General features: G+C 42.6%; 1 protein-coding gene across 4 annotated transcripts in view; it reads left to right on the top strand.

The window, feature by feature from the left end:
* Nucleotides 1-25,658, top strand: part of robo2 (roundabout, axon guidance receptor, homolog 2 (Drosophila)) — a 312,336-nt gene that overhangs the window by 133,632 nt on the left and 153,046 nt on the right. For all 4 annotated transcript variants that reach the window (XM_030151657.1, XM_030151656.1, XM_030151654.1 and 1 more), the window contains exon 2: nt 6,966-7,292. In XM_030151657.1, coding sequence (XP_030007517.1) covers nt 6,966-7,292 — 327 coding nt within the window. The remainder of the gene's footprint in view (nt 1-6,965; nt 7,293-25,658) is intronic.

The following is a 25,658-nucleotide window of genomic DNA, read 5'->3' as shown; positions in this document are numbered from 1 at the left end:
GTTTGAACTCTCCAGTTTCACTTCCAGGATGGTGATGATTTTTCTGGAGAGCTGCTCACAGGCATTTGTCATTTAGAGGCCCCCGTAGCACGGCCAGTGGTGGAGTTATGAAGTTAAGGAGCAGCAGTGGTGGGCTTATGTGTGTGTGTGAGTGTTTGTTGGCACTATTAATAACCATCAAAGCCCATTGTTTATATGTTAGCATGGATATATGGGTCTGAGTAAATTAAATAAGTCCTTCATCCACTTCCTAGTGGCACCTATGACCCCATAGCCCTAAGCCAGACCAGATGAAGTGTCCCACTGAATAGAAATTTAATAAATCTCATTTTGACTTTCTATGCTGCACCTAAAAAAAAAAAAACACAAACGGCAAGCCATAAGAGCCATTTCATTACCTCACCCAGCACCCAGTCCATCACTTGGATTCATGATGCAGCCCTTATTCCTTACATTCATGTGGTGGCTAAGGACCAGTGGAGTGGTTGGTTGGCGGTGGTAACTGCCCTCATTGACATGCAGGCACATTGCAGTATGTTCACTATAGGTCAGCACCAAGCACACCTCCAATTATGCACTCATTTCTCAGGCCTGTGTATCATGGGTACCTGAAGACCCTCTCCTCCACCATCATTTCTAAAGCAATAAAGCACTTCTCTCCCCCTATTGAATCTGCTGGGGCAGCTCAGCAGTGCACGTAAAAAGATTACAATACTTGAGGGAGAATCAGATGATGCCATTCATTTCATTGCCCTACCCACAGGAGTAAGTGTTTAGACTAACCCACAGACACACATAGATGGACCAGGAGAGCTACAGCATAAACACTGATGATTGCTTATGCAGTTTTCTTAATCTAAACACTTTATATTACGGTGGTTTTGCTAACATTGTTTGAATTAATCTCTAATAAGAACACATAGCATTCGCTAATGGATTTATTAACCTTAATCAGACATTGTTTCGATGTTCAATCCAGTAGCTACAAAAAGCAAAGTATAACAGGTAGTAAATACATAGACAAAGTAACTACATTATAAAATATGTATTAGCAAAGCAACAGAAGGTCCAACTTGAGTTTGTAATAATATAATGACCCACTTCTTCAGCAGTCTTAACTTTCTTATATGAGCTTGGAAATGTCTTTGAATCTAACAGTAAACCTGTTCATTATGCTACTATTATCATTTATACAGTCGCGGAAAAAATTATTAGGCCACCAAAGTCATCAGAAACAATGGTTTTGCAATCAAGTACTAACTCCTGTGTGTATCATGTGACTAAAACAGACAGAAAAGAAAACACGGAATGCCTAAAGCATTGTTTTTGTCAGTATAATGCCATAGCTATTGATGTACGAACTGAAGTGATATTGATTACTATCAAGAAAACCATGGAAAATAGATAGATATCAGCTCTTACATTAAACTCTTATGAGCTATTTTTGTTGTTATCATTATATTTGTCCAAACAAATGTACCTTTAGTTGAACCAGGCATTAAAATGAACAAGAAATTAAGGAAAAGTTATGTCAACAAACATCATATAGGAACATTTAAGAGCTTTATTATCTATTAATTTCTGCTGATTTCAAGAACCTTAACATATTGTGTAATTCTTATGTTTTTATTTGTTCATACATTTACGGAGGTTAAAATAGCCTTCAATAAATGTGCTGTATCACCAGTTTTTTGTTGATGTCCTTTGAGCAACGTCAATGCAAGTGGATATTAACATTACACAACCATACTGTAGAGTAAGAGGGAGACTCTCACTCATACAGTTTCACTTCTAAATTATTACTCCTCAGTCTGGGATTCAATTGCTAGACTCACACTCAAATTCACACTCAAACGTGCATATTTAATATGAAGTTCTGCTGCTATAGTTCAAAGCAGATGCAGGAAAGCAAATGCCTGATCAAAACGTGCTCTGATTTTAGGTAGGAAGGGTGGTACAGTGAGCGGTACGCTTCAGTGACCCTGGCATTGGAAATCATTTAATGTGCATCACAGTTTAGTGTCCCTACCACCAGCCTGACATTCCCACAGATGTAGCTCTCTCACCTACACACTTTTCCTGTAAAGAGAAACTAAATCATAGCATGTCTCTCTTCCATTTTCCCCTCAAGTCTCTTGTTTCACATCAGCAATCTCAGTTCTTCTCAGGCAGGCCATCTGCTGAAAAAGAGATAACATTGCGCTTGCTGTTCATTACAAGCGATAGCAGAATAAAGAGTGAGAATCAGGGTACCAAGAAAAAAAAAAAAAAAAAAAAAACAAGGGGGAGGCTGCTTGAAATGCAAGCTATGTGAATCAGCCCTTTGCAGCAAAATCAGATATTCAGTTTCCCACAGTTATCTATTTATAAATTCTGACTGCAGTGGGGAGAGAGGGCAAATACACAGATGCAGAGTCAATATGACCCCACCACACCGTTGCCTGAAATATATTCTTTGACTGAAATACTATCAGATATTTGTTGGAGGGAAGCATGGATGCAGTGAGAAGGTGAGAGCAGCTCCTAGAATTACCCCTGTGTTTGCTTTCAAAGTATAGATCTTAGCAGGAGAAGGGAGGGGGCAGAATGCAGAGCGCTGAGGTGGAACACAGACCATCTTGCGGGCTTGCTAGCTTGGTAGCAATGAACACCGTCCCTTTGTTGCAATAGAAGATGAAGCAGGACAATCTGCTCTGCGCCTGTGAACACCCCTCATTACTCTTTCTTTACTCTGATATGTATTCCAGGCTGTATGCAGTTGGCTGGGACAGACTCAGGCACATATAGCAGGTTGTCTTTAGTGACACCTCGCTGAGATGAGCCTTGTGTCTGGTGCTGGGCTATACTTGAGTTCATGTGCTGTGACGCCACTGACAGCCCGCTGTAAAGAAGATGAATCTCGGGTGCAGTATAGGCTGCCTGCAAGTGTCACAGTAGGCCAGTGCAGAGGCGTGGACGGGCCGGTAACATCATTCTGTCGCCACCCCCAGTTTCCCCTGCCGCTTTCTCACATTTCCCCTCTGATGACATGACGGATATGACTCCGTCACCCTAACAGCAGGGGTAGGATGTAAGAGGACAGGGTGCAAGTGAAGGAGACAGAGAGATATCAAGAGGTGGAGATATATGGAGGGAGATGCAGTGGGAGGTTGAGGAGAGAAAGAGAGTCTGCACAAGTGGGAGGTTGGGAAGAATCCTTCAGAATGGACAACATGGATCTACTGCATTATTCATTCCTTCTGAAATTCTTTGAAGTTTTTTTTGTACATTTTTATATTCACTCAGTTCACCACGTTTGACCACTTTGGGTCTGAAAATCTCCAACTATTTCCACATTATAGTGCTGCTGCTTCTCAGCTGGACCTTAGTTTCCATGTTTGATATTTTATGGACCCTCTGTGAAGTGAACTTTTTTTTTGCCTTGGTCTGAGGTCAGGTTGCCATTGGTTACCTGTGATCAGCGCACATGTCTGTTGGCAGAATAACTAATATCTCTTTGGGGAGCCCTTGCTTTCATGCTCTGGCTGGGACTGGTGCGTGTATTGATTTGGTTGGTGGGCTAGAATTTCTCCAGGGAGCTAATAAAAATAATTACAAAAAGATCATCAAAAGCCTGACCTTCTGTTGCACACATGAATAAATATGTGATAAAGATAATAGAAATGGGTCTGTCTATGTGTGTGGTCACTGGAGGAGGTTGAGAACAGATAGTGGGCTGCTGTGATAATGGGCAGGATTGGATGTTTTTCTTTTTATGTCACTGACAAACAAATTGTGATACTTTGTTTTGAAGACACAAAGAAATCCTCTTTACAGTGTTAAAGCACAGTCTAAAACTGCGTTGCATCCGATTTCAGTGAAGCTGACACAACTAGACTGAAAGAAAAGACAGAAAAGAATCAGCTTCTGGTTCAGTAATCCCTCTCTGATTTCATTCTCTGTGTGCTTGTTTGTTTGTTCTCTGGTTCCTGTTTTCCTCCAGGAGTGGATGACTGCACAGCAGTGGTGAAAAGTAATGGTGGTGTTATTGCAGACAGGGGGAAACACAGCATTTTGATTGGAGCGTGTGCCCTGAGACCCAGTGAAGTGCACTCGCCTCAGCTCAGAGAGCACTTGATTGCACAGCACCAATGATCGCATTAAAAGGGCAACAGAAAGCCCATTTACCGTAAAGAGAGAGAGAAAGGGGGCCCAATAGGAAGCTGAAAATTGACTTTTACTTGTGTGCGGAGCTTGGACTGATAGGTGGGCAGTGTGAGAATACATCCGGATTTTTATTGGATCATCCTCGTTAGCGCACATTTAGGGGTATGACCAGGACAATACAGTTAAAGACACACACACAAACACACAAGCAAACATTTGGGTTTTTATTTATGACAGAAACATTTGCTCAGCCGCCGGCACATTTTATGCACTGAGGTTGAGAAGTTTTGAAATGCTGCTCTTTAAAAACATAATCCGTGGCATCTGGATGTGATTTTAAACCTACCTTCCTCTGCACCTGAGTACGTCCAAACTGTCCAGTCACGTCTGGCCTTCTGCACAGCTTTTCCTGGCAGTGAAAGGACAATTGTGGAGGCATCTGCTGTGTTGATTTCCACAGGAAAGAGGAGAGCAGATGGAGATTCAAGGTTTAAGTGATTAGAAAGCAGTAGATTGGAATACAAATTGGATTTAAAGAAATTAGACTGATATAAATTGAATGCAGTCACCGCAGTTGAGTGCTGTGTGCGTGCACTGGCCTTAGTGGAAAGCCACCGCAGGGCCTGTGGATTACGGAAGAAGCAGATGCTCCAATGAGATAAGAATAAATGTGCATTTGACACTCAATGGGAGGGAGATGGGGGTCTTCATGTCTGTCTTTTATCTTGCCCTCCATTTATCAATGTCACGGTGTTAATTGCTGCTTCATTTATTAAGTCACTTAGGGGCAGAATGCAAACTCACCTCTTTGCCCCTGCTCTGAGAGTGAAACTGGCTGCTGGCTAGGTCACTGTTACCTGCCAATGAAGGAAGATAAAAAAAAAAAAAAAAAGCATAAAAAATGCAGACAGCATAGCGGAGGTTTTCTGTTCACCATCAATAGTACATCTTTGCACAAGATGCCAGGCAGATTAGATCAGTGGGTTATGAACTCTGGGAGCAGGATATCACCACCCCCTTTACTACAAACCCCCATCTGTGCCCCCACTTAGAGCAAGACACTAGGCCCTGATCAGTAATCAATGGCAGGGAAATGGAGGGAATTAGCCCAAATTAGGAAGAAGAGAGAACAGACTTCCTCCTGTTCAGGGGTCAATACACCACTGTCTGATGCCTGATCCCTGTTAAGACCAATGATGAACTGGTGCACGTTAACACACAAAAATGCATGCGTCTGCAAGTATATCTTTGTGTGTGTGTTAGAAGTGAATTACTTGTAAAAATCTAAATTAAAATGGTAATTTTTGCTGTTCATTTTAATCGAAAGACAGTACTGAAATGAAGATGTGATTTTTTTTTTGCCAAACAAGTGTTTCCCCCCTACATCTGGAGCTTCTCTATACTGTATAAATCACACTGCTTCATTTATAATAGTATCCTGTGACACATTTTACATGCATCAAAGAACTGCACCTCCTGTGATTTGGATGTTGCAGTTTACCATATTGCGATTTTGTTGATATTTTGATGAATTGTTCAGCCCTAATGTGCGTGTGTGTGTGTATAGAGTTTGATTGTGTGCACATCCATCCACCACACTCAGAGTCTTTGAAGTGTATTTTCTGCTGACGAGTGGGTTTCTACCTGGCTTGTCCTTCTGCTTGGAGACGTTTTTGGGCAGAAAAGACCGGGATACAGCCTGTCCCAGCTTCCCCTGGGAGATTTGAGTATAAGGGGTAGTGGAACATGTGCACAAGCGACCAAACAAAGAGCTGGAAACCTCCAATGTTTTGCCTTCACCTCTTCATGCTGAAATTAGTCCTTACTTGGGCACAAAGAGCTGTGTGGTACACTGCTCCACTGTGCACCAGGCATCATCCTATTACCAGTGCTCTGCCCCGGGGAAGGGCACAGTCATCAACTCGGCTCAATCACACGCACACCTGCAACAACTAATTTTAAGACAAAGAGCCCAGCACTTGACTTAATTTAACAGTGACTGGTTAACATTTTGCTGCCAAAGGAGTCAGAGTTATTGATGGGGTATTGAATGCGGTTCTAAAGAAAGCGGCTGCTGGAAAAGTATGCCTTTCCTTAGTTCTCTGTACCGCCTTTGATTGTGTGATGCTGGATCAAACTCTTTGATTGTTGCACAGTTCCCAGGGCCTCTATGATGCAAATGTGTGTGTGTGGCCTACAGCATCTTATCTCCATCGCAAAGACCTGGTCACAGACACACACACACAACACTCTGACTTATGGAACATTATCTTAACTACCAGACTCCCACAGCTCACCCACTGCTGACCCTAATGAAAAGGAGTGGGCCAGTGTTTTCAGCCGTGGGGGGATTAGGATTTGACACAAGCCTGGTCCCTGGCACACATCACAAACTGACTTCTACAACGGTCGATGCAACAGTTTTACTTGTCTGCGTCCAACTGAAAGACAAATGTATAATTTGTGTATGCAGAGTTGGTTGCTATGCCTCATTTTGCTGTTCACCCTTGGGTCCAATTACCCACAAACCTTTGCATATATGTTTTAGAAGAGCAGATGGCTGCTTCTTGACTTGCCTGAAATGGTGATTAAAGGGTTTGGTATTAGTTTTTTCACATGCTTTCAAGAAAATACATGCGATTTAATCCACTTTACAATGCTGGAGTGTTGATTTTACTTTCATTTTAGTTGGATTTTAATCTTTTAAAAATGTTCCACTTATAGCGACTTTTTGCCGCCTTTTTCATACTGCATGAGCTAATTTTCATCTAATTTTAATTATTTAAAGTCCACAACTAATGGCATCTCATTTCCTCCAGGATCCCGTCTGCGCCAGGAGGACTCCCCACCCCGGATTGTGGAGCACCCCTCTGACCTGATCGTATCCAAAGGGGAACCCGCCACTCTCAACTGTAAAGCAGAGGGGCGGCCGACCCCAACGGTGGAGTGGTACAAGGATGGGGAGCGGGTGGAAACAGACAAAGATGACCCACGTTCTCACCGCATGCTTCTTCCCAGTGGTTCGCTCTTCTTCCTTCGCATCGTTCACGGTCGTCGGAGCAAACCGGATGAGGGAGCTTATGTCTGCGTGGCCCGGAATTACCTGGGAGAAGCCGTCAGCCGCAATGCATCTTTGGAAGTAGCATGTGAGTCAAAAGCTACCTCTTTTCCCTCTCTTACTTTACAATTATGATGATAAGTCAGTTGGGTGGACAAAAGGGGTCCTGATCTTGCGGCTTCAGATAATTGAAGAACTTAATTTACATTAAACACAAGAACACTGAGAGATAATCTGTGACAATTACTTGTTGAAACTGTACCGTCTTTATACGTAGAGGAAAATTGGCTTGTCTTTACCGTGAGAAAATAACAGAAAACAAATCAACATTTAATCGAGGCAATGTCATCTTGATTCCTGTGTTTTCAATTTACAAATGCTGTAATAATTTCCTGTTGGTCTGTAAGGGACAGTTAAGCTCTGCTGCACTCACACACAGTGACATTGTTCAGCGAATAATGAATTGCAGAGAGGGAGCATTCGAGACGGGTGTGATGTATTTATAACTCAAGGGAGTCTTATTGAAGTTGTCTGCAGACCTTTGAGTTGGACATAAAGCTACTGTCAAGCCGTATGAGAAGGACATGCTGGCACGGCAAACATGGGACCCTCACAGGTGAGTGGGGGTAGAGCGACAGGCACAGATCAAAGTCCTGATGGACATTTGAGACAGGCAGCCTGGACTGTGTCGGTGAACACTGACAGGAAGAACCTGAGCTGTGGATTAAATTACCTTTGAAGATGAGCCTCCCCCAGCAGAGTCAGGCAGGGCTTCCTATGGAGCGGCTCTCAGGGACTTGAAACTGCCCAAAGGGTGGAGCAGAAAACCTCCATGGCCTTATGTTGCATTACCAGTAATGCTATGAATAACCTTAGCAGGGCTATATATAGTTTCCGTCTTGTGGTGTTGGGGATATTGACTTGTTTTTACGTATATACATGTACTGTGTGTACTAGATCAAGCTTAGAGAGGTAGATTCTTACGACCTATTTAGAGAGAAAGTGGATTTATTGAAGAGAAACTAGCAAATGAGCCTCTTCTGAATAACTCACCAATAGAAAAATACAGTCATCAAATTAAGTGGTGACTGTATTTTTGTAGTGATTATTAAGATCATTATTAAGGAAAGAAGTTGGTTTGTGATCCTTGGGAAATGGACTTTATTTGTTGAGGAAGAGGGGGGTTGGTCTCCGCCTCTGATCCAGTCTCCTGCTCTCTCTCGAGGGCCCCCAGCCGCCCCCCAGGTGCTAACTGGGTGACAGCAGGTTGATCTATCGATCGGTGTAAGAGGGCTCTCCCAGCCTAAATGAAAATTCATGAAAAATTGATGAAGTCCCCAGATTATTTTATTCTTCCCCTCTCAAATTGTTTCTTGGTATTTCTCTTCAGGAGCCCCACCCCACTCCACCCCCCCACCCACCACTCTATCTTTCTCATGTGGGTTCAACAACTGACGTAGTTGAATAGAGGCACTGACTGCTTGAACGGCTTAAAGATGAAGGGTGAGAGGTCAGGAGGCAGGCGAACATGGGGATAAGGAGGGGCTAAAGGAAGAGTTAAAAAATATAAACACACGTGCGATGGGAGTCACTAGTGATGCTGGATTTAGATGGAGAGATCCAGGCTAAATAAGTGGACCCCTGATCCCGTGATCCCCTGACCCCTGTAACATTTCAGCCAGCAAAAATCTACCTTTAGTAACCTGATGTCTTGCAGTGTACTTTTTTTTTTTTTGCTCAGTGCAGCTACACTATTGCCTCAACTTTTACAACTTTAACTACCTTGTGCTGTTAGCTATGGGTAAATTTACTTTTCCTCCTCGATCATATATGTAACAAGATTGAGGAAAAAATTATGGCAGCGTTGATAACTTTTCCACAGTCGAACGCTTCTTCTTCTAAGTATAAATAACATGTATCACCTTAACTTAAGATAACTCCTCAAAATGTACTTAATGGTTTAAATTTCATCTCCTGCCTGCTACCTCGAATAACCCTCTAAATCAAACCTATCTTATCTTTTTCAGGAGTGATTTATTAGTGGATGCATTAATGGTGTATTAGGAAAAATATTAGTCCGACTTCCTTTTTAAACATGGTTAAAGTCAAGTCCAGTCTACAGTTTGCAGTTCTGAAGTTATACAAGCACCACATCACTTTATACAGTTTTGCTCATATTGACCTGATGTGACCTGATGTGAAAGACTCACAGCCAGAGAATGACAGCAGTGACCTCATTGAAACTGAGCATGGGTGCAGCAGATGGTTGGTCTGGTTGAGTGCAGTTCAACAGAGACAGTTATTATGTTACGTGATAAGGACATGACAGTGTGTGAAGTTTCATTAAAGTACAACTGTGCTGATATACTATAGGTATTGTGGTTATGAATAGAAAACCCTTAGAGGCACTGTAAAGAAAATAGAGGAGATAATGGGAAAATAGAAGCTGAAACAGCCAGGTTGAATAATATATTAATACATTAATGACTTATTGCAATTTTAATGACATGTAGTCTAACGGATATTGAGTGGGTATGTCCTGAAGCTCATGTGACGGATCGGTACGTGAACCAATCAAATATATGCCCAAGGCAGAAAACGGCCATGAACGGAGCCACGCTTGTATAATTCAGATCTGTTGTTGTTTTGTGCTAATGGAAGTTGAAATGGTCCCATTGTCTTTTAAATGTCACGAACAGACTAGCATATTCATGTTCCTCTCATTTTGTAAATGTTGCATAAATATCAAGTGTTTATTTTCGTAGCACGCTCTATGCTTAACTGTCCTGGCTCTCCCTGTCAGTCAGGTCTTCAGGGGGACTGGGCGGAGGAGTGGGGGATGAGTGTTGGGGGGTTAAATCCCTCTGCATTGGCTTATTGCTCTGATTAGCTTTATCAGGTCCTGACATCCGTCTAGTGATTGTAAAGCCAAGCTAATCGCAGAAGAAAACGCAGTCTTTAAATGGAAATCCATGTTCAACTCTTCTTTTTTTTTTTGTTTATGATATGCCTAGCACCCCCCACCTTCCACCACCTCTCTCTCCCCCTCCTTTATATTGAACACACCTTTGCCCCCCTTCCGTTCACGAGTGGTTGAGCAGGACCCTACTGAGATAATTGAATTGCAGCTCTGAAACAGATTGAACTCTGTGTCCACTGAGCGGAGTGGTGCTGGACATCAAGCTGGGCAGCACTCACCACTCTGTCTGTCAGAAGAGTGAAAGTGGAGAGTAGAGGAAGAGGGGGCAGAGGCCTCCAAGAGGTGCCTCTGCATTATTAATATGAACCAGATTGGGGGGACTCAAGCCTTTTACTGAGCTTTGTCCTTTAACTGTGTCTTCTATAGATGTTGATGTTGAGCACAAATTGTTCACAAGTGAATGTACAAGGGCCTGAAAAGTTTATTGAGCATTTGTATTTACTGCTTAGACATCATTTTGCTGAATTCAAGAAGAGATTTCATTATAGTTCTTGTTTTCTGTCCTGTACTTCAGAAGATAGTTGTAAATACGCCTAAAGGATGTCAGCAGTCTGCTTTGTAATCTCATTTCTCTTAACATGCTCGCCAAAACTGACTGCGGGCCAGTTCTATGGGACGGATATGCTGCATATAAGAGGGGATGTGCCCCCTTTTCTCTTTTCAGAATAAACTAGGTCAATGAGCAGGTTCATAAATCATTGTGAAGCCTGTGACAGAAATGCTAGCTACAGCCACCACTGCTGAATAAATTGCTTGCACTGCGGATATCTGTGTATATGTAAGTGTGACAAGGCACACCTGGGGCAATAGGATCCCAAGGAAAATGTTAATTAGCCTCATCTTTTCAGGTGGATGGGTTGCACGTTTATACATTGTGCTCCAGATACAAGCACGTAGGGTGAAGAGTTACACCCGGACTAATCAAGTTTAGGAAGTGACTCGAGCCTGATGACATGTACTGTATGTGATCATATGTGTGTTAGAAATGTGGAGTAGAAGGTGGTGAGTCCCTGGGGACATACATCAGAAAGAAGCAGAAACTTGAGGTGTAGATTTGTATCCTTTGCTACTCAATTTGTAACCTTTAAAAATGCAAATGACACAAATGAAACAGATGTCTTGGGTTGGATCTAAATGCCGCTTGGAATGGGATTGGATGACTTTTAAAAAGGTCCTCTGATATTATCTAATGTACCACTTCTGCAATTAAGTGAATCGTTAGGTAGCATTTGGTGCTCGTACAACAAGGTAATTAGCGGGAAAATAGAGTTGGGAGAGGTGTGATGGAGAGGAGGAGGAGGAGGGTACCAAGCTGTTCCTGTTGTGTCCAGCATGAGGGGAAGCTAATAAAGGGACAGGCCAGGAGGAGCAGGCCAGGTGGGGAGTCAGGCTGAGATGCACTGCCGAGCCTTTCACAGGCTCATCTGGACTCATTATTCCATCTCCGAATTGAGAAAATGGAGTGACAAGTGCACACAAACAACAAATAATCACACAAACACACAAACTTTCACACATCATGTACATAAACACCTGCCCCAACGCTCACATATCCCCGGTAGGCTGAGATTTAATCTGCGCTGAAGTCCTTGAGATGTAATGAAGGGTAATGAAGGAAGCCGCAACAATGCAACCGCTAAGGCACATTAATGATGCATGCTATAGTTAAGCAGTAGAACTCAAAAACTGAGCACAGACCAGTTTAATGTGCTGGAATGTGCAGACTTAGGAACCTGTATAAAGCAAACAGGAGCTTTATGCTTTAATGCAACTGAATTATTATGGCTTCAAACACTTTGTAGTCCCTAATTCTTGTGTCTGAAACTGTATTCCTGAGACACATTCTGGCTTTATCCTTCATGTTTACCAACTTTTTTGAGAGATAATCATAAACGAAATTGTGCAGCCTAGTCGGAGTACACCAAGCTTGTGTGAATCTGTGCTGTATAGGCTAGAAAATATCTAGAGGTGCATATTCAACCAGCTGTTTTTGTTTGTATTTTTAATTTGCACGTATGAAATAAGAACAAAGGATAACTCAGAATGTAACAGAAAAGGTTTTTATGCTTGGAGGTGGGAAAGATGGGATATCAATAAAAGGTAACTGCATATAAGTAAAATGGAGGGACATTTAGTGAATAATGTATGTGTCTGTATGTGTAGACAAATAATGAAACTGATACAAATACGGAAATACTGTAAGCTGCAGAAACAAATGCTGGATAAAGGTTCTGACAAACTGCAAGAAACTTTAAAGCATTTTGTCATCCATACATTTGGTTGAATCTGAGATGCAGCCTTAAAATACTCAAACCTTTTGTCTTTTAGTTCCATATTGTATGAGATCCTGTGTTTGAGAGCCAAACTTTTAAACCATGATGATGAAGAACCAACAGTTGAGGATTGAAATTAGTATAAAATCAGGCCTTCTTTTCTGAAAATTTCTAAAAATGTTGTTAAAAATTTGGATGAATGGAATTTTGCTTGCACTCATCCCAAGAAAACCACAGTTTCAGGAACCATTGCATCTTGATATAAAGAAAATTTCGTGACTTCCGTTATTAGTCGCTTTTCTATTGGACATATGCACAAAACCTCACCGATATTTACTAAATGTTGAAAAAACAGAAGTGTGTAATGTCAAGTTTTCCATTAAATCACAAATGCGATGATTTCTTTATTTATTATCACAAGATGACATGAGAAGTAATTCCATAAACATGACAATGAACATAAATATCATTTTGATTTACAGACATATTCATTATTATTATATGTTACTCCTCTATCCTGTACTAAATTAAAAATTGAGTCGGTTTCCATGTTTCTTTTAAAATTCTTTCTCTTCGGTTGTCGTCAACATTCGTTTTTTTTTAATTCACGTGACTCTGGTTGCGGAAAAAGGTCTTTCCATTGCAGTTTTGTGTGATACACCTGAAAAACCACCTCTTGTCAGTGCAAAAAAACCTTTTAATCAAAAAATGAGACTTTTGGCGAAATTGTCATTTTTCCTTTTAGGTAAATTTTTATGCGCAAGTTACAGTCGCACAATTTGAGCGTCAATGGAAAAGCGACTATTGTTAACTTCCTTAGCAGTACTGGATGTTTTTACTTGAATGTGACAAAAAGTATGAATGCATAAAACGTGTGTATGTTGTCCTGTGATAAGATGCATAGTGAGAGCAGGCAGGGATGTGAGAAATATCTACCTCTGATAAAATGTGAGAAAGGAAAAAGCCTTGATTAAATGTGTCAGCTCTGTGTCTGTGCAGCTGGAGTTGGCTGACCCCGGTAAGGAGGTGTTGTTATCTTTTGGGATTTACTCACACAGCGTTCACGCACACAAACATCAACTCGCACCGACACACAGGTCTTATATACAGTAGCATGCAGATTGCTCTTATCTCATTTGGCAGCTACAGGTGGCTACAGTAAATGAGGAGATGTGGCCGCAAACACAACACAACGCCTTCTGTGCTAACGCGTGGAAAGAGACCAGCCGGCAGAAATGGTACAGAAATTTGGGATATAACCTCTCACAGGGATATAAATCATACAAATACACTGCAGTCACCACTGGCACTCTGACCTTTCGCTGTCATGCACACAAACTACCACATTCACGCACACATGATATGTCCTGAGACTGCACTTTTTTATCCTTACGGGCCTCATGTCCCTGCTCTGACCTCTGCAACTCCACAGAAGGAAATAAACCGTCTGTGTTACCTATTACCGTCAGAAGAAGCAAGTGTATTGCCAGACAAAAGGAAATATAGCACACCTAGACTGCACCTCTGTGGTTGAAGAATGACAACAGTAATGGAGTATTGGAGCAAGAGCTAGGGACAAAGACAGAGAATGTGAGGAGGTGCATGAAGGGTGGCAAAGAGACCCAAGCCCCTAATGAGATCTAAGTTTTGGACGACCTTTGACCATCTCACTCGGTTGCTTTCTTTCACTCGCCATCTTTCTGCTTCAACCATTGTGTCACTTTGGAGTGTATAACCCGGATTAAACAAGTGTGTGGCTCTCCGTCATGGATGCCATGGCCCGTCAGGAGAGGAGTGAGCCGTCAAGAAGAGAATGCTGAGCCAGCCGCTTCTCACGCCCATTAGTGCCCGGCAAGATGAAGCACCCGTCGCACCGGGTTTTGTTGTGTTTCTTTTATACACCCCACTCTTCGCTCCTCCACACTCTCACTCTTTCTCTCTTTATGGTGACATTATTATTGATGGCCTCTCCACTCTGACAATGCAGGTCTTTTGCTTTGTCTTTGCTGCCTGTTTGTAGTTTTTTTTTTTGGTTTTTTTTCCTCTCTCTCCTCATTCTCCTTGCTCCCCATCACCACCACACGTCTCATCATCCGTGCTTTACACCATGTGTACTCGGTCGGTGGTAACGGAAAAATAAATCTTTGCATTAACATCGGGTCCCTACATTGTGCAAACTTGGCAGCTCTGTTGTAAAATGTGGGCACTTGCACAGACAGTCTCTATAAAATTAACTTCCCCCTGTCTTGCGCCTCTTTTTTCCTTCATCAGCCAGTTTTAGACTGAGCTGTAAATTATTGAAATCTGTCTGCAGGCTGATTATTGATCAACTTAAAAACACAGACAGGCAGAGAGGCTCCTGCTTTCATGGGTGGATTGCACTTTGATTTCTGTTTTCATATTGACTCGTGGACATAATTTATTCAAGCCCCATGTAGGATGCAGTTTTTTCAGTTTCAGCAGATTTATTTGGATGATAATCGAGTTGAATTTATTCCAGCATAAACCTTACTTTATCAGTCAATTAATCAGTTGTCCAGGCTGGCTGTAGATAACCTAACGCATGGGATTTCCAACTCCAAGTCTATTTAAAATTGTTTCACAGGTGTGCTATTTACCAGCATTTAGATGAATATGTCTGATACCGCTCTATTTGCTGACAAGTGGCGAAGGGACAAGTGAGTGATAATAATATTAATCGAAAAACGTGACCCCGAGTCAAATCCCTGTAGACCACTGCATTCTGAGGGTGGCTTGCCATTGAGTCCAGCCGGGATTGGATCCTCTGACCCTTGGAGAACCCTTTGCCCTCTCCTATCCACCCCAGATCTCTGTCAAACCATAATTCCTTAACCCAGCACTCCCCTTCGATGAATGTGTCGCTGTTGTGACTGACCTCCCCCACCCACCCACCTACCTCTCTCTCTCTCCCTCTCTGAGACCCTCTGAGACTGCCAGTGATGGTAATCCATCATATGGAGCAGAGGAAGAGGTGACAGGGTTGAGGGCTGAAGTTCACCCGTTAGTTGATATGGATTTGATTCAAATATTGTTCAGATTGATTCACCTTCTGCTCTGTTATTTCAATCCCTGGTTCTATTGCCTATTATTTCCTTGGTTACATTTACACAAAACCTTCAGAACACATTCTTTCACATGCATACACGCCTTAGTGCAACACTGCAGGGTGCACAATGCTGCTGGGAATTGATCTTGTGAAAAGGGTCAGGACTCAGCCAGACCCACAACTAAGCACATTTATTTTGGGTTACAGCTGTCAAACTGCACACTGGTCCTCTGATGGATATGTGTTATTGGAAGCTGTTGTGCAAACTTATAGTAAGTGCCCATACAATGACAAACACACCTAAATGTTTTAGGTGAATGGTTGCTCTTTGAGTTGTGCAAACGTTAAGGCCTGTACCTCCTTAAAGTAGACCTTTGGGAAAGAAAGGGTCATGACATTTCAGCATCATAACATTCTGTGCTTAACTATGTGGATAGCGAGCAAATGGGAAACTGGGGAAAAGGAGGAGGGCAATTCATGTAACACTAAGTGGAATCTGGTTTTACTAAGTTGAGAGTTCTCATTATGCACTGCTGTGAGCGTTGTGGTTTTGTGAAAACTGTAATCAGAGCATTCCAAGTCACAGCACATTTTTATGCTTGATTGGTTTGGGTTTTGCAAATGTGACAAATTATTACTTTCATGTAGTATTTCATTCGTTCACATAAACCGTTACCAGGCTTTACTTGGCCCAAGTCCACCCCAGAGTTATGGTGGGTCCGGATGTGTTATGACTTGGTGATCCCTCGATGGCGTAGACAGATATTGTGTTTGGCTTGGATTACATTTGCTGTAAGGGACACCTAACAGCCACCAGAACCTCGAACAGCTGCAGACCAGAGATGAAACCTGATCATCCACTCTTAGCTTCTTCCTCTCTCTCTCTCCCTCTCTTTCCTCTTTCCCCTTTTCCACGCCCTCCCTCTCTCATTTCCTTCCCTGCTGTTTGAAAGTGATACTCAAAGCATTTGATCACTTTCAAAAAGTGAAGGGAGACAAGATCAAATGTTTGGAAGTGTGATTTCTAAGACAGCTGTGGTTCCACTCTGTTTTACAACCTGACCTTTCCGTGACTGCACCACTGCATCCATTGGGCAAATCAGCAGAGGAAGTTGGGTGGCTGCTGTGTCTAGTTCAAGGTGACCTTGTGTGTTGCAGACTTAATGGCTCTCTATTTCAATGTGGAGTGTGTCCTAACTGCTCCCTCTTCCAGTGTGACTGCTCTGGGATCAGTCCCAGGCCTGGATGAGGTGAAGACAGGGACACAGACAGCACTGCATCCAGTCTGTTGAGAATTAAACGTCACAAGTGCCCGACATCAGCAATAGGCAAAAACATGGATTTCGTAGAGGAAAACTGGCTACCTCAGTCCTGTGTAATGCAGTGTGACCAGGTGCAGGAAGATGACATCACATGGTGAATGGAGCTGAGAGCTGTGGTATGTGTGGCCACCTGCTTCTGCAGCTGGGTGGATGATTAGCAGCTAGCCAGGCTGATTATTAACCAGCGCGACACTCATCCAGCCAAACGGACAGACAGACTGACTGAGACACTGACAGACATTGCACATTGCCAGATATGAGCCTGCATGTTGGTTGGCACACCGGAGACCAGACAGGCTCGTCCAGACCACTTAAGCACTAGCATGGCCAAAGGCCAACTGAATGGAAATCACGACACCCTATTCAAATGCTAAGCAGAATCTTATCTCAGTGCCTCTTGCTGCTAGCCCTCATGCTCTACACTGTCCAGGGCAAAGCTATTAACAAACATGCAGGTGCCTGTTTGTGTGTTTCAGTGTATGTGTGTTTTTTGTACAGTCAGTTGGGTGCATGTTACTGTGTGATTGAAGAAATTCAGAGAGTATTAAGTATTAGTGTATTTACGATGTTTAGTAATAAGGTTTGGTGATATATCATTACACACCATGAGGGGTAGAAATGTGCCTACCATTACAGATTTGGCAATGCTGTTTCTACCATGTGATTGCATGATGTTTATGCATGATTTTGCAGTCTTGTGAATCCAGCTAGTTTGCAAGGTAACATGATTTAGACAGCACTACTTAGCATGTTAATGCTTGTGGTAGTGTGAGTATTTTACCTCAAGGGTTGCCTCATGTGAAGCATTTGTTTTGTATGTTGTATGTATGGAAGGATAAACAACAAGAAAAAAAAAGATTAAATGTGACAAACTGCTGTATGGTTACTTTAACACACTTAATAGTGTGATACAACAATTATTGCACAGTGCTGTATACTGTTACTGTGGTATAAAATTACCTAGAATTGGTAAGCTGCTTCTTCTGGAAATCTTACCCCAATTGCTACTGTTGACATGTGCTTCTAAATTCAATAATTGTATATACAGGACTACCCACTCGCTACCTATTGAGACAGAAATGAAGGCAGTGAATCATCTTAAGCGTGGCAATAATTGCAGGGATTTGTCTTGGATCCACTGAGATCTCCATATTCCACAGGAAATGAAATCTAAGGACACTGAGTGATCACCAAGGGGTGCGTGGCTAACTGATGAGCGCCCTCATTTGACTCCACCGATCTTTAAAAGCCATTAACGCTCTCCTGTTTCATGCACAAATTAGACCTACACACACAAAGGCACACAGCCACAACGGCACATGGATGTTTGGAACTCATACGCAAGACATGGTTTAAAAATACACATATGTACACACTAACACACACTGCTCCAGACTCCAAACTCCCTCCTTGTCATCCAGCTGGCACAGGGAACGTTTTGCCCATTTGAGGCCTAAATGGCACTGTAAGGGAAAAATGAACCCCGAGATGCTGCGCTGTAATGGAGCTGAAAAGAACAGCTTAATTGGCCAACATAAGCCATGCCCAGGCATTAACTGTGAAATTTACATGTTAGCTTTTTTTCCCCGTTTTTCTTTTAAAGATCCCTGTGGTGTTCATGTGGAACAGACACATGAATTACAATTCTGACACATTATGAATATCGATTTGGCTGCTGTTGCTATGCAGGAGGTTATGGATAATTATATTATTCAAAACAAGTGGAGTGGGAAACATCTGCAATTAGTTGGTTGTCAGTAGTTTGGGCAACTAATGTGTTATTAGTTTAATTGCCTATTTTTTTTGTAATTTACTCCTCCACTCACGCATAGCCTTCCTCTATGAAGAAACATGAAATGATGTAGACGCCGTGTTAATTGTATTCATGATCCCTGGATAACTGATTTCAAATAAACACAATCTAACCTAAAATGTGAAATTTGAGAGTATAGTAAATTGCACTTATCAGGCTCTGAGCAGATCAGGATTGTCGACATGATTTAGCTCCATTCTCAGTAATTTAGGGGTTGATAGGCTGGTTGTACCTCTGGGTCCAGATAGGCTGACCTTTAGCCAGCTCTGGATGTGACCTCTGACTGACCATCGATTGACCATCATCTGACCCCACAGCTTGAAAACAGAGCTGCGTACGGGTCCATTTGGCCGGCTGGAAGGCATCTCTAGCATATGCTGCTAATACAGTTATGCTAGTGTTATTGGGAGATGTATTAAAGGCGAAATAGGTAGAGAAGGAAAGGTTATTCCTGTGTCAGAGGAAGAAAAGCACTGATAATTCAATTACAGGCTAAAGGATATGACCATCTGTCAGCTTATTCGTTCTGTTGTTATTACAGTAACCTTAAAACTAGACCATAGCTGGATTCAACTCGTTACCGGCTTCATGACAAATTGACCACAGGTTGATAAAGTGATATGTGTAAACTGTTTACTGTTGATTATGGACTAGATTCTTTGTTTTTTTCCATTAAAGGTTCTTTTCCTGTTTTGTAAGACAATGTGTAAACCTAAACCCTGCACAGTCCTCCCCCATTTGCAGATTCTGTTATCTTTCCTCAGCATCTTACCTCTCTTCAACCCCCCACCCTCATCCATTTCTCCCTTATCCCCCTAAATTGCTGTTCCCTAACTGGCTGAAGATGATAACATTCTCAGCCCAGCAGCCAAAACGCCTGTCCCCACCCCCTTCTTGCTATGAAAAATCAAATCGCAACCTAGTGACTGACTGCTAATAAAATTAGCAGGATTTCTCATAAACCTTAATAAGTAACCTGACGCGATAAAGGATGGTGATGAGGGCAGGAGACAGCACTGTGAATCGGAGGGGAAAGGGGTGGGGGTATCACTCATCTCAGAATCACTCAATGGTGCCAACTGGGGTGTTGATTGTCATAAATATTCGGGGACCTTCAATTTTCACCCACATTCCCTACCCCCACCTCACCCCACAAGAGCATCTCACCTCTTCTGACTGCATCCATGTGCCAGTAACACCATGCTCAGTCCTCTCTCACTCTGTCTGTCTCTGTTCTCACTCACAGCAGGGGGATGGTTGGCCCAGGAACGTGGCATCATTAACTTTCTTGAGTGGCAGACGTTAGACGTGCAGAGGGCTGTCTTGTCCCACCCCCCGCTGGGTGTCCCTTAACCCCCATCACTCCTCGTTGTCATCGTCCATCTCCGTATTCGTCTGCTTCTTGTCTTTGCTGCACAAACAGATTTCATACAGTTTAATGCTCAGTCATGGGTGAATGAGAGGAAATATTTTTTAAAAAATCCAGATTCAGTGTGCAGGGTGTGGCAGGATTGTTTATGTTAATATATGCATGTGTGGTTTTGGAGATGTCTTGACTTTATAAATATGACCATTCTGTGTAATAGAGAGTCTACCACAACACAGTGAGGGGCGTTTTTGTTGTTGCCACCAGTGTGGCACGTGCTGCTGAGTTCCCTGTGGTGGGACGCCCTGTCTCATTAATCACAAGACCTTAGCTAGAGCTCTGACAACCTACAACCCGGTGGCCTAGCACCTCCCCTCATGTATTCTGTGCAGGCACTGCATCATTATCTGCTCACAGGGAGGAGAAGAAGGCAGCGCCACAGTGACAGCTGCTAGTGGTCATTTGAACCATTTTGGAATGAAACTCCTCACTTCACATACCACCGTCTAAGTTTTCTGGCTTTCACTCTTCTTGGGTTCAAAAGTTTTGAACAGCGAGGGCAAAGGTCAGAGGAATTGCTTAGTCGTCACGGCAATTCTCGACTACATCAGATGTCAAGAGAGTTGGTCGACCATGACGGAGGCAGGCAGAGAGCACCGCAGTACCTTCTGGAGAGCAGGGGAAGCAGAACAGAAAGTAATAGTTTTTGCTAAGCATACTCTTCCCCCTCTTCCCTGTCTGGGGTGAGATGATGGCTCTGTGGTCGAGAAAGGGTACTTAAGTGCTCATGGGGGTGGCGTTAAGGGCTTGTTGGGGTCCAGATCTGGCTTGTACTGTGGGGTGCTGGGGCTGAGAGCAGTGCTGTGGTCTAGTTGTGTCATGAGCATGTAGCTGAGCTGTCACTTTTCTCTAATTGGCTTAGATCAGCCCATGAGAGGCTCAAAGCTCACTGACCCACCATCTCCATCTCATACTGTCTGCCTTTTTTCTCATTAGAGTTTTTTTTTTTTTCTTCTCCCAAGCCCAGACAGTGGTCTCATGGTCTTCTCCATGGGACTATTTGAATTCTTGTTTCACTGTGTCTGCCAATTTCTGTGCTTGTGTGCATTGCCTGTGGAGCAGTCTACAAGAATTATGAGGAAGGGGACCAGCTTGATCTAATCCTGATTGGAGACCTGATTGATTCAGGCCCTGGGGTCGCCATGGGGTCAATACATTGGCAGATGATTACATGATTCATCTGTAGGGAATAAACCGATCAACGCATTTTGAAATGCCATTACACCTCATATCAATCCAAACAACAATTCACATCAGCTGTCTTCAGCTATACAGTTAAGGATGCGTGCTGGAGTCTCCTTTTGCAGCATCACAATCTGTCAGTTATTCCATATCCTGCCAGAGTGGGTGTTCCTTCTTGGCCAGTCTTGGATTTACGATGTGCTGTGAGGGTTCAGGGAATGACCCCTTATTGTGCATCCCTGATGATGTTCTAATTGGATGAGGTGACCTTTCCTCACTGTAATTTTGAAGTGTCCTTGGTCGTTGGGGGTGGAAACAGATTAAAAAGCAGCAGGGGTGGGCTGATTGATGTGTGCTGTGGTTGTGGTTGGACAGTGACAGGTAGAGGGACAGTAACATATGAGTCCACAGTTGTTGAATAGGAGGGGATGCATGGACCGATGGATGAGAGGTGGCTGTAGCCAGGCTGACTGATTGCCACCTTCTGGTACATCATCCCCCAATCTCAGGGTGACTGGTGGGAAAGGTTGAATGCAAATTGTTTATGCTGACGTTGTCAAATAATAAATACATAGTAAAACAGCTACAGTTTATGTGGCAAAATTGTATCAAATCACTATTTTATGTACACATTTCATTGTACTGTCATCAATATCATGTGTATATTTAAACCAGTGATGTTTTTTTGTCTCTGTAATATGATTACAGTATGTGTGTGTGTACACTACAGTATGTTTATCCCTGATTTTGGCTGATTTTTGCTTTCCACTCATGTGTAGAGCTGCTACTGTGTTCACAAAGCCTCCAGCATATATTTATATATTTGTGTCAATATGAAATTTTCTCTGCTTTTCTTTGTAGTCAGAATGACTTGTGTGGTGAATGGGCTTGTTTAGGTGCATTCACTGGTGGATCCTATTTTGAAGGCACATAAAGCTGGAACTAATTCCTGCATATTTATTTGGCTTGGTTGAAGCAAGCTAAGCACTAACCCTACTTAATATTCCGGGGCATGCTAACTGAAACAGCCTATTGGCGATAGCAGAGCTGCCTCATACAGCCTTTGGAAGATTGTAAGTGGAAAAATTGAGGAGCCTTAGAATGTCCAAATAATTTATTCCCTTGCAGATGAGCATGGCAGTATTTGTGTGTTTAAGGTGCTTGAATTTGCTTTCCCAGCTGTCTTTTGTTATTAGACCTAATCTCATTTTTAAAAGCTATGCTGAAAGGCTGGGAGAGGAAATAATCTACTCAATAACAGTTGCTGCTGCACTATTCTCATAGCTATTAAATCGCTACGTTGGTAATGATTTGCCTCCTTCTATTATGGACGGTTGCTAAATTTAGCTTTATCTCTTATTGTAGATGAGGTGTGGTTGATTAGCTGTCATGTTTAAGTATGCCAGAGAATATGCATCTTATGTGCACAGAGTGGACAATGCTGTGTGTTGTCTGTGCTATAGTCATGATAGTAATTTATGATAATCTAAGTTTAGGAAAACTGTCATTGTATAAAGAGTAAATATTCATAGAAACAAAATTATCTTTAAGCAGTCAGAACAGTGAGATTTGCAGCACAAGTCAAATAGCTAAAGAATGAGTAAACATTTAACCAGTGTCTGCTGTGAATCTTTACATGATAGCTATTTATCAGTTACTCATTAATAGATAAATACAAGAAGAATAAATAATTTTAATCCAATACAATAGGTAATCAATGTCGTATCGGACAGCATAACACCGCTATACCCAAGTGTATTGATTTTCTTTCCCACCTAATGTTTAGTGTTCATGTACCTCTTATTGATGTACCAAACCCCCCACCTCAGTTAAACCCTTTCTTTACAGTATATATTATCCCTACATGTCATCTAGCATCGACAGAAAAGAGACGAAAGAAAAAAAAAAAAAAACACTTGTGGAGGAAGGTTCTTTTTATCCCTTTCTTGTAGCTATCTCCAACAGGTTCCAGCCATTTTTGTTGTGTTGTGTACTACATGAAAAGATTGGCTTTAACGACCTGAGCAAATAGCCATGAAAAAGCTTGTGAAGGGAGGGTCTTGAGCATTCTGTAGAACAGGTGTGTTTTATGGGACTGTATTTCTTCTTTGGTCTTTAATGCTCCACAGTCCCACTTTGTGTGTGTATGTGTGTGTGTGTGTGTATGCATGTATTTCGTGGTGGCTGAAGCTCCACTGTAACGGTGAGCCGGCCCCAGCAGGAGGGCCGCAGTCAACCTCTTGCCATGTGAGAGCTGCAGGGAGCGGCCTAACGAGGTGTCCAGACAGCTGACGGCTTTGTCCTGCCTCCTGTGTGCGGCGATGGCACAAAGAGTGTCCTGCAGAGAGTCCTGTCTGTTCTTTGTGTCTGCCTCTCTCCTCAACCCAACACTTTGAGCTACAAAAAGAAGCCATGCAAGGCGGCTTTATGGAATCAGGTGGATGGGCTGCTGTGTCTGTTCCCTGTTTTCCCCTCCTCCCCACCAGTCCCCTCTCTACACCAAAGAAGCATATACTTGAGTCTTGGAGTGCTTTGTAGCTCATGCAGTGCGTATGCTTTTGCTGTTCTACGGAAAGTGTTTTTTTATTAACTTGCCTTTATTCTTTGCCATTGTTCCATTTGCCTTTTTCCGTCTCCTTTTCTGTCACATTATGCAGAAGTGAGTGATGATCTGAGAAGGAGGCAGCAGTCAGCCACATGTTTGCTGCTTGTATTTGCTTAGTCTCCCATCTTCTATTCGTTGCTCTTCTATTTTAATTTATTGACTGCTACACTCCAGTGGGTTTAGTTCCTATTAAAATCAGCAGTGTGCCTATGTGTGCCCTGGCCTTTTTTGCTCCACAGGAAGCTCATCTAAAGCCTTCACTAGTTAATGCCACTGTTGGGGGTGAGCAGGAAACACAGGCACCTCTGTGGATCCACCGACCACTGAACAGATAGGGTTGACGCTTCTTTTAAAAGGCCAAAGTCATTTGTCTTGTTGTTTTCTGTCTCTCAGGAATTGTTTGGAGAGTAAAAGACAGCCACAGAGATAAGTAGTGAAGGGGAGCAACAACAAGCAAGGAAACATTTCTTCCTCTCTGGAATCTCTTAGTAAATGCTCTGAATGTTTCTCATCTTAGGTGTTTTGGTAAAAGCTGTTTTCCTCTGTTCTTCGTTGATGTGTTATTGATGATTTGTTGGAATCAATAGTAGTATGTTTTAATTTTCTTATGTTTAGTATTATTTACACCTGTAAAATAACTCAGGCTCCAACTGTATGAGTGAATGGACCTTCAAGTCTTCATTAATATTTAATAATTTGGTCAGCAAGCCTGGATAATGCTTTTAGGATATATACTACCTTAGAGCAAAGTCTTTTAGCTTTGATCCTTCAACATATGTGAGAGTTTCCTCTAGTGGTGAGGGAAGCTGTGATCACTCTTGAGTCAGCATTACGACCTGAATAATCACGTCCCACATGATTATTGAGGCAGAAATGCACTTGCCACGCAGAGGTAGACACCAAATCTGACAAAAACCCACACCATATGGATCAACCGTCTTATTCGCATTGACGCCCCATCTTCAGTGCAGTGTTTTATAAGTGAATGCTGCTTCCTTAGTTTGACTGCGGCGTTTCCATATTGTCGTACTAATCGGATTTAAAACAGAGGAACAGAGGGTGAGACAACCAAGAGAGAACCACAGAAATCACAGAAAGGTTAGGAAGGACTCCCAGAGGACTGCTACAAATCCCTTCTCTGAAATCTCATTGTTTGGAAACCATGAAACTGGATTCCTGTAACAAGTCTCTGATCAGTGGAGCCTCGGCCCAAAGGACTTAATTAGACCAGAACGGCCCTTTCTGACCAGGCCTTTATTTTGCCTCCTTCCTTCTCCCAGCGTGCTACTACCACTGCAGTGGAAATGTGTAATGCCCCAGACTGGGAGCACAGCCATCCAACACACTGAGCAATCACATCACTCAGCCTTTGCCCCTCTCATTACACACCATCCATCCAGGATGAGTGCAAGCATGCATATCTGTGTTGCTTCCCAGTAAACCTGTGGCACTCCCTTTGACTTAGTGTTTTAATTGGCGGCACGAGTATGGTAAACATATATTAAAAACACTGGCAGAAAATAGCATTTACTGAAACGTCCCTGCAGTCGTAGGCAGTAATCCAGAATTTAATTTCAGTCATTTTGCCCTCCTTCACTTATGATTAGAGTGAATTATGATAATTTCTTGATTATGGGTTGGCCCCTGCCTGTGAGCCTGAGGACACTCCTTGTCTGAGCTCAACTGAAGATGGTAATGTGGAGCATGTGCGACCCACAGTATCTGCTGTGTCAAACACATCCTCTGAGAAGCTAGAAACACAAGCTGTATGCAGTGCTTTGTGGTT

The sequence above is a fragment of the Sphaeramia orbicularis genome, chromosome 13 (genome assembly GCF_902148855.1).
Source record: "Sphaeramia orbicularis chromosome 13, fSphaOr1.1, whole genome shotgun sequence".
NCBI classification, from domain to species: Eukaryota; Metazoa; Chordata; class Actinopteri; order Kurtiformes; family Apogonidae; genus Sphaeramia; species Sphaeramia orbicularis.
The sequence above is the reverse complement of the archived record's forward strand: the minus strand, read 5'-3'. Positions and strand labels throughout refer to the sequence as shown.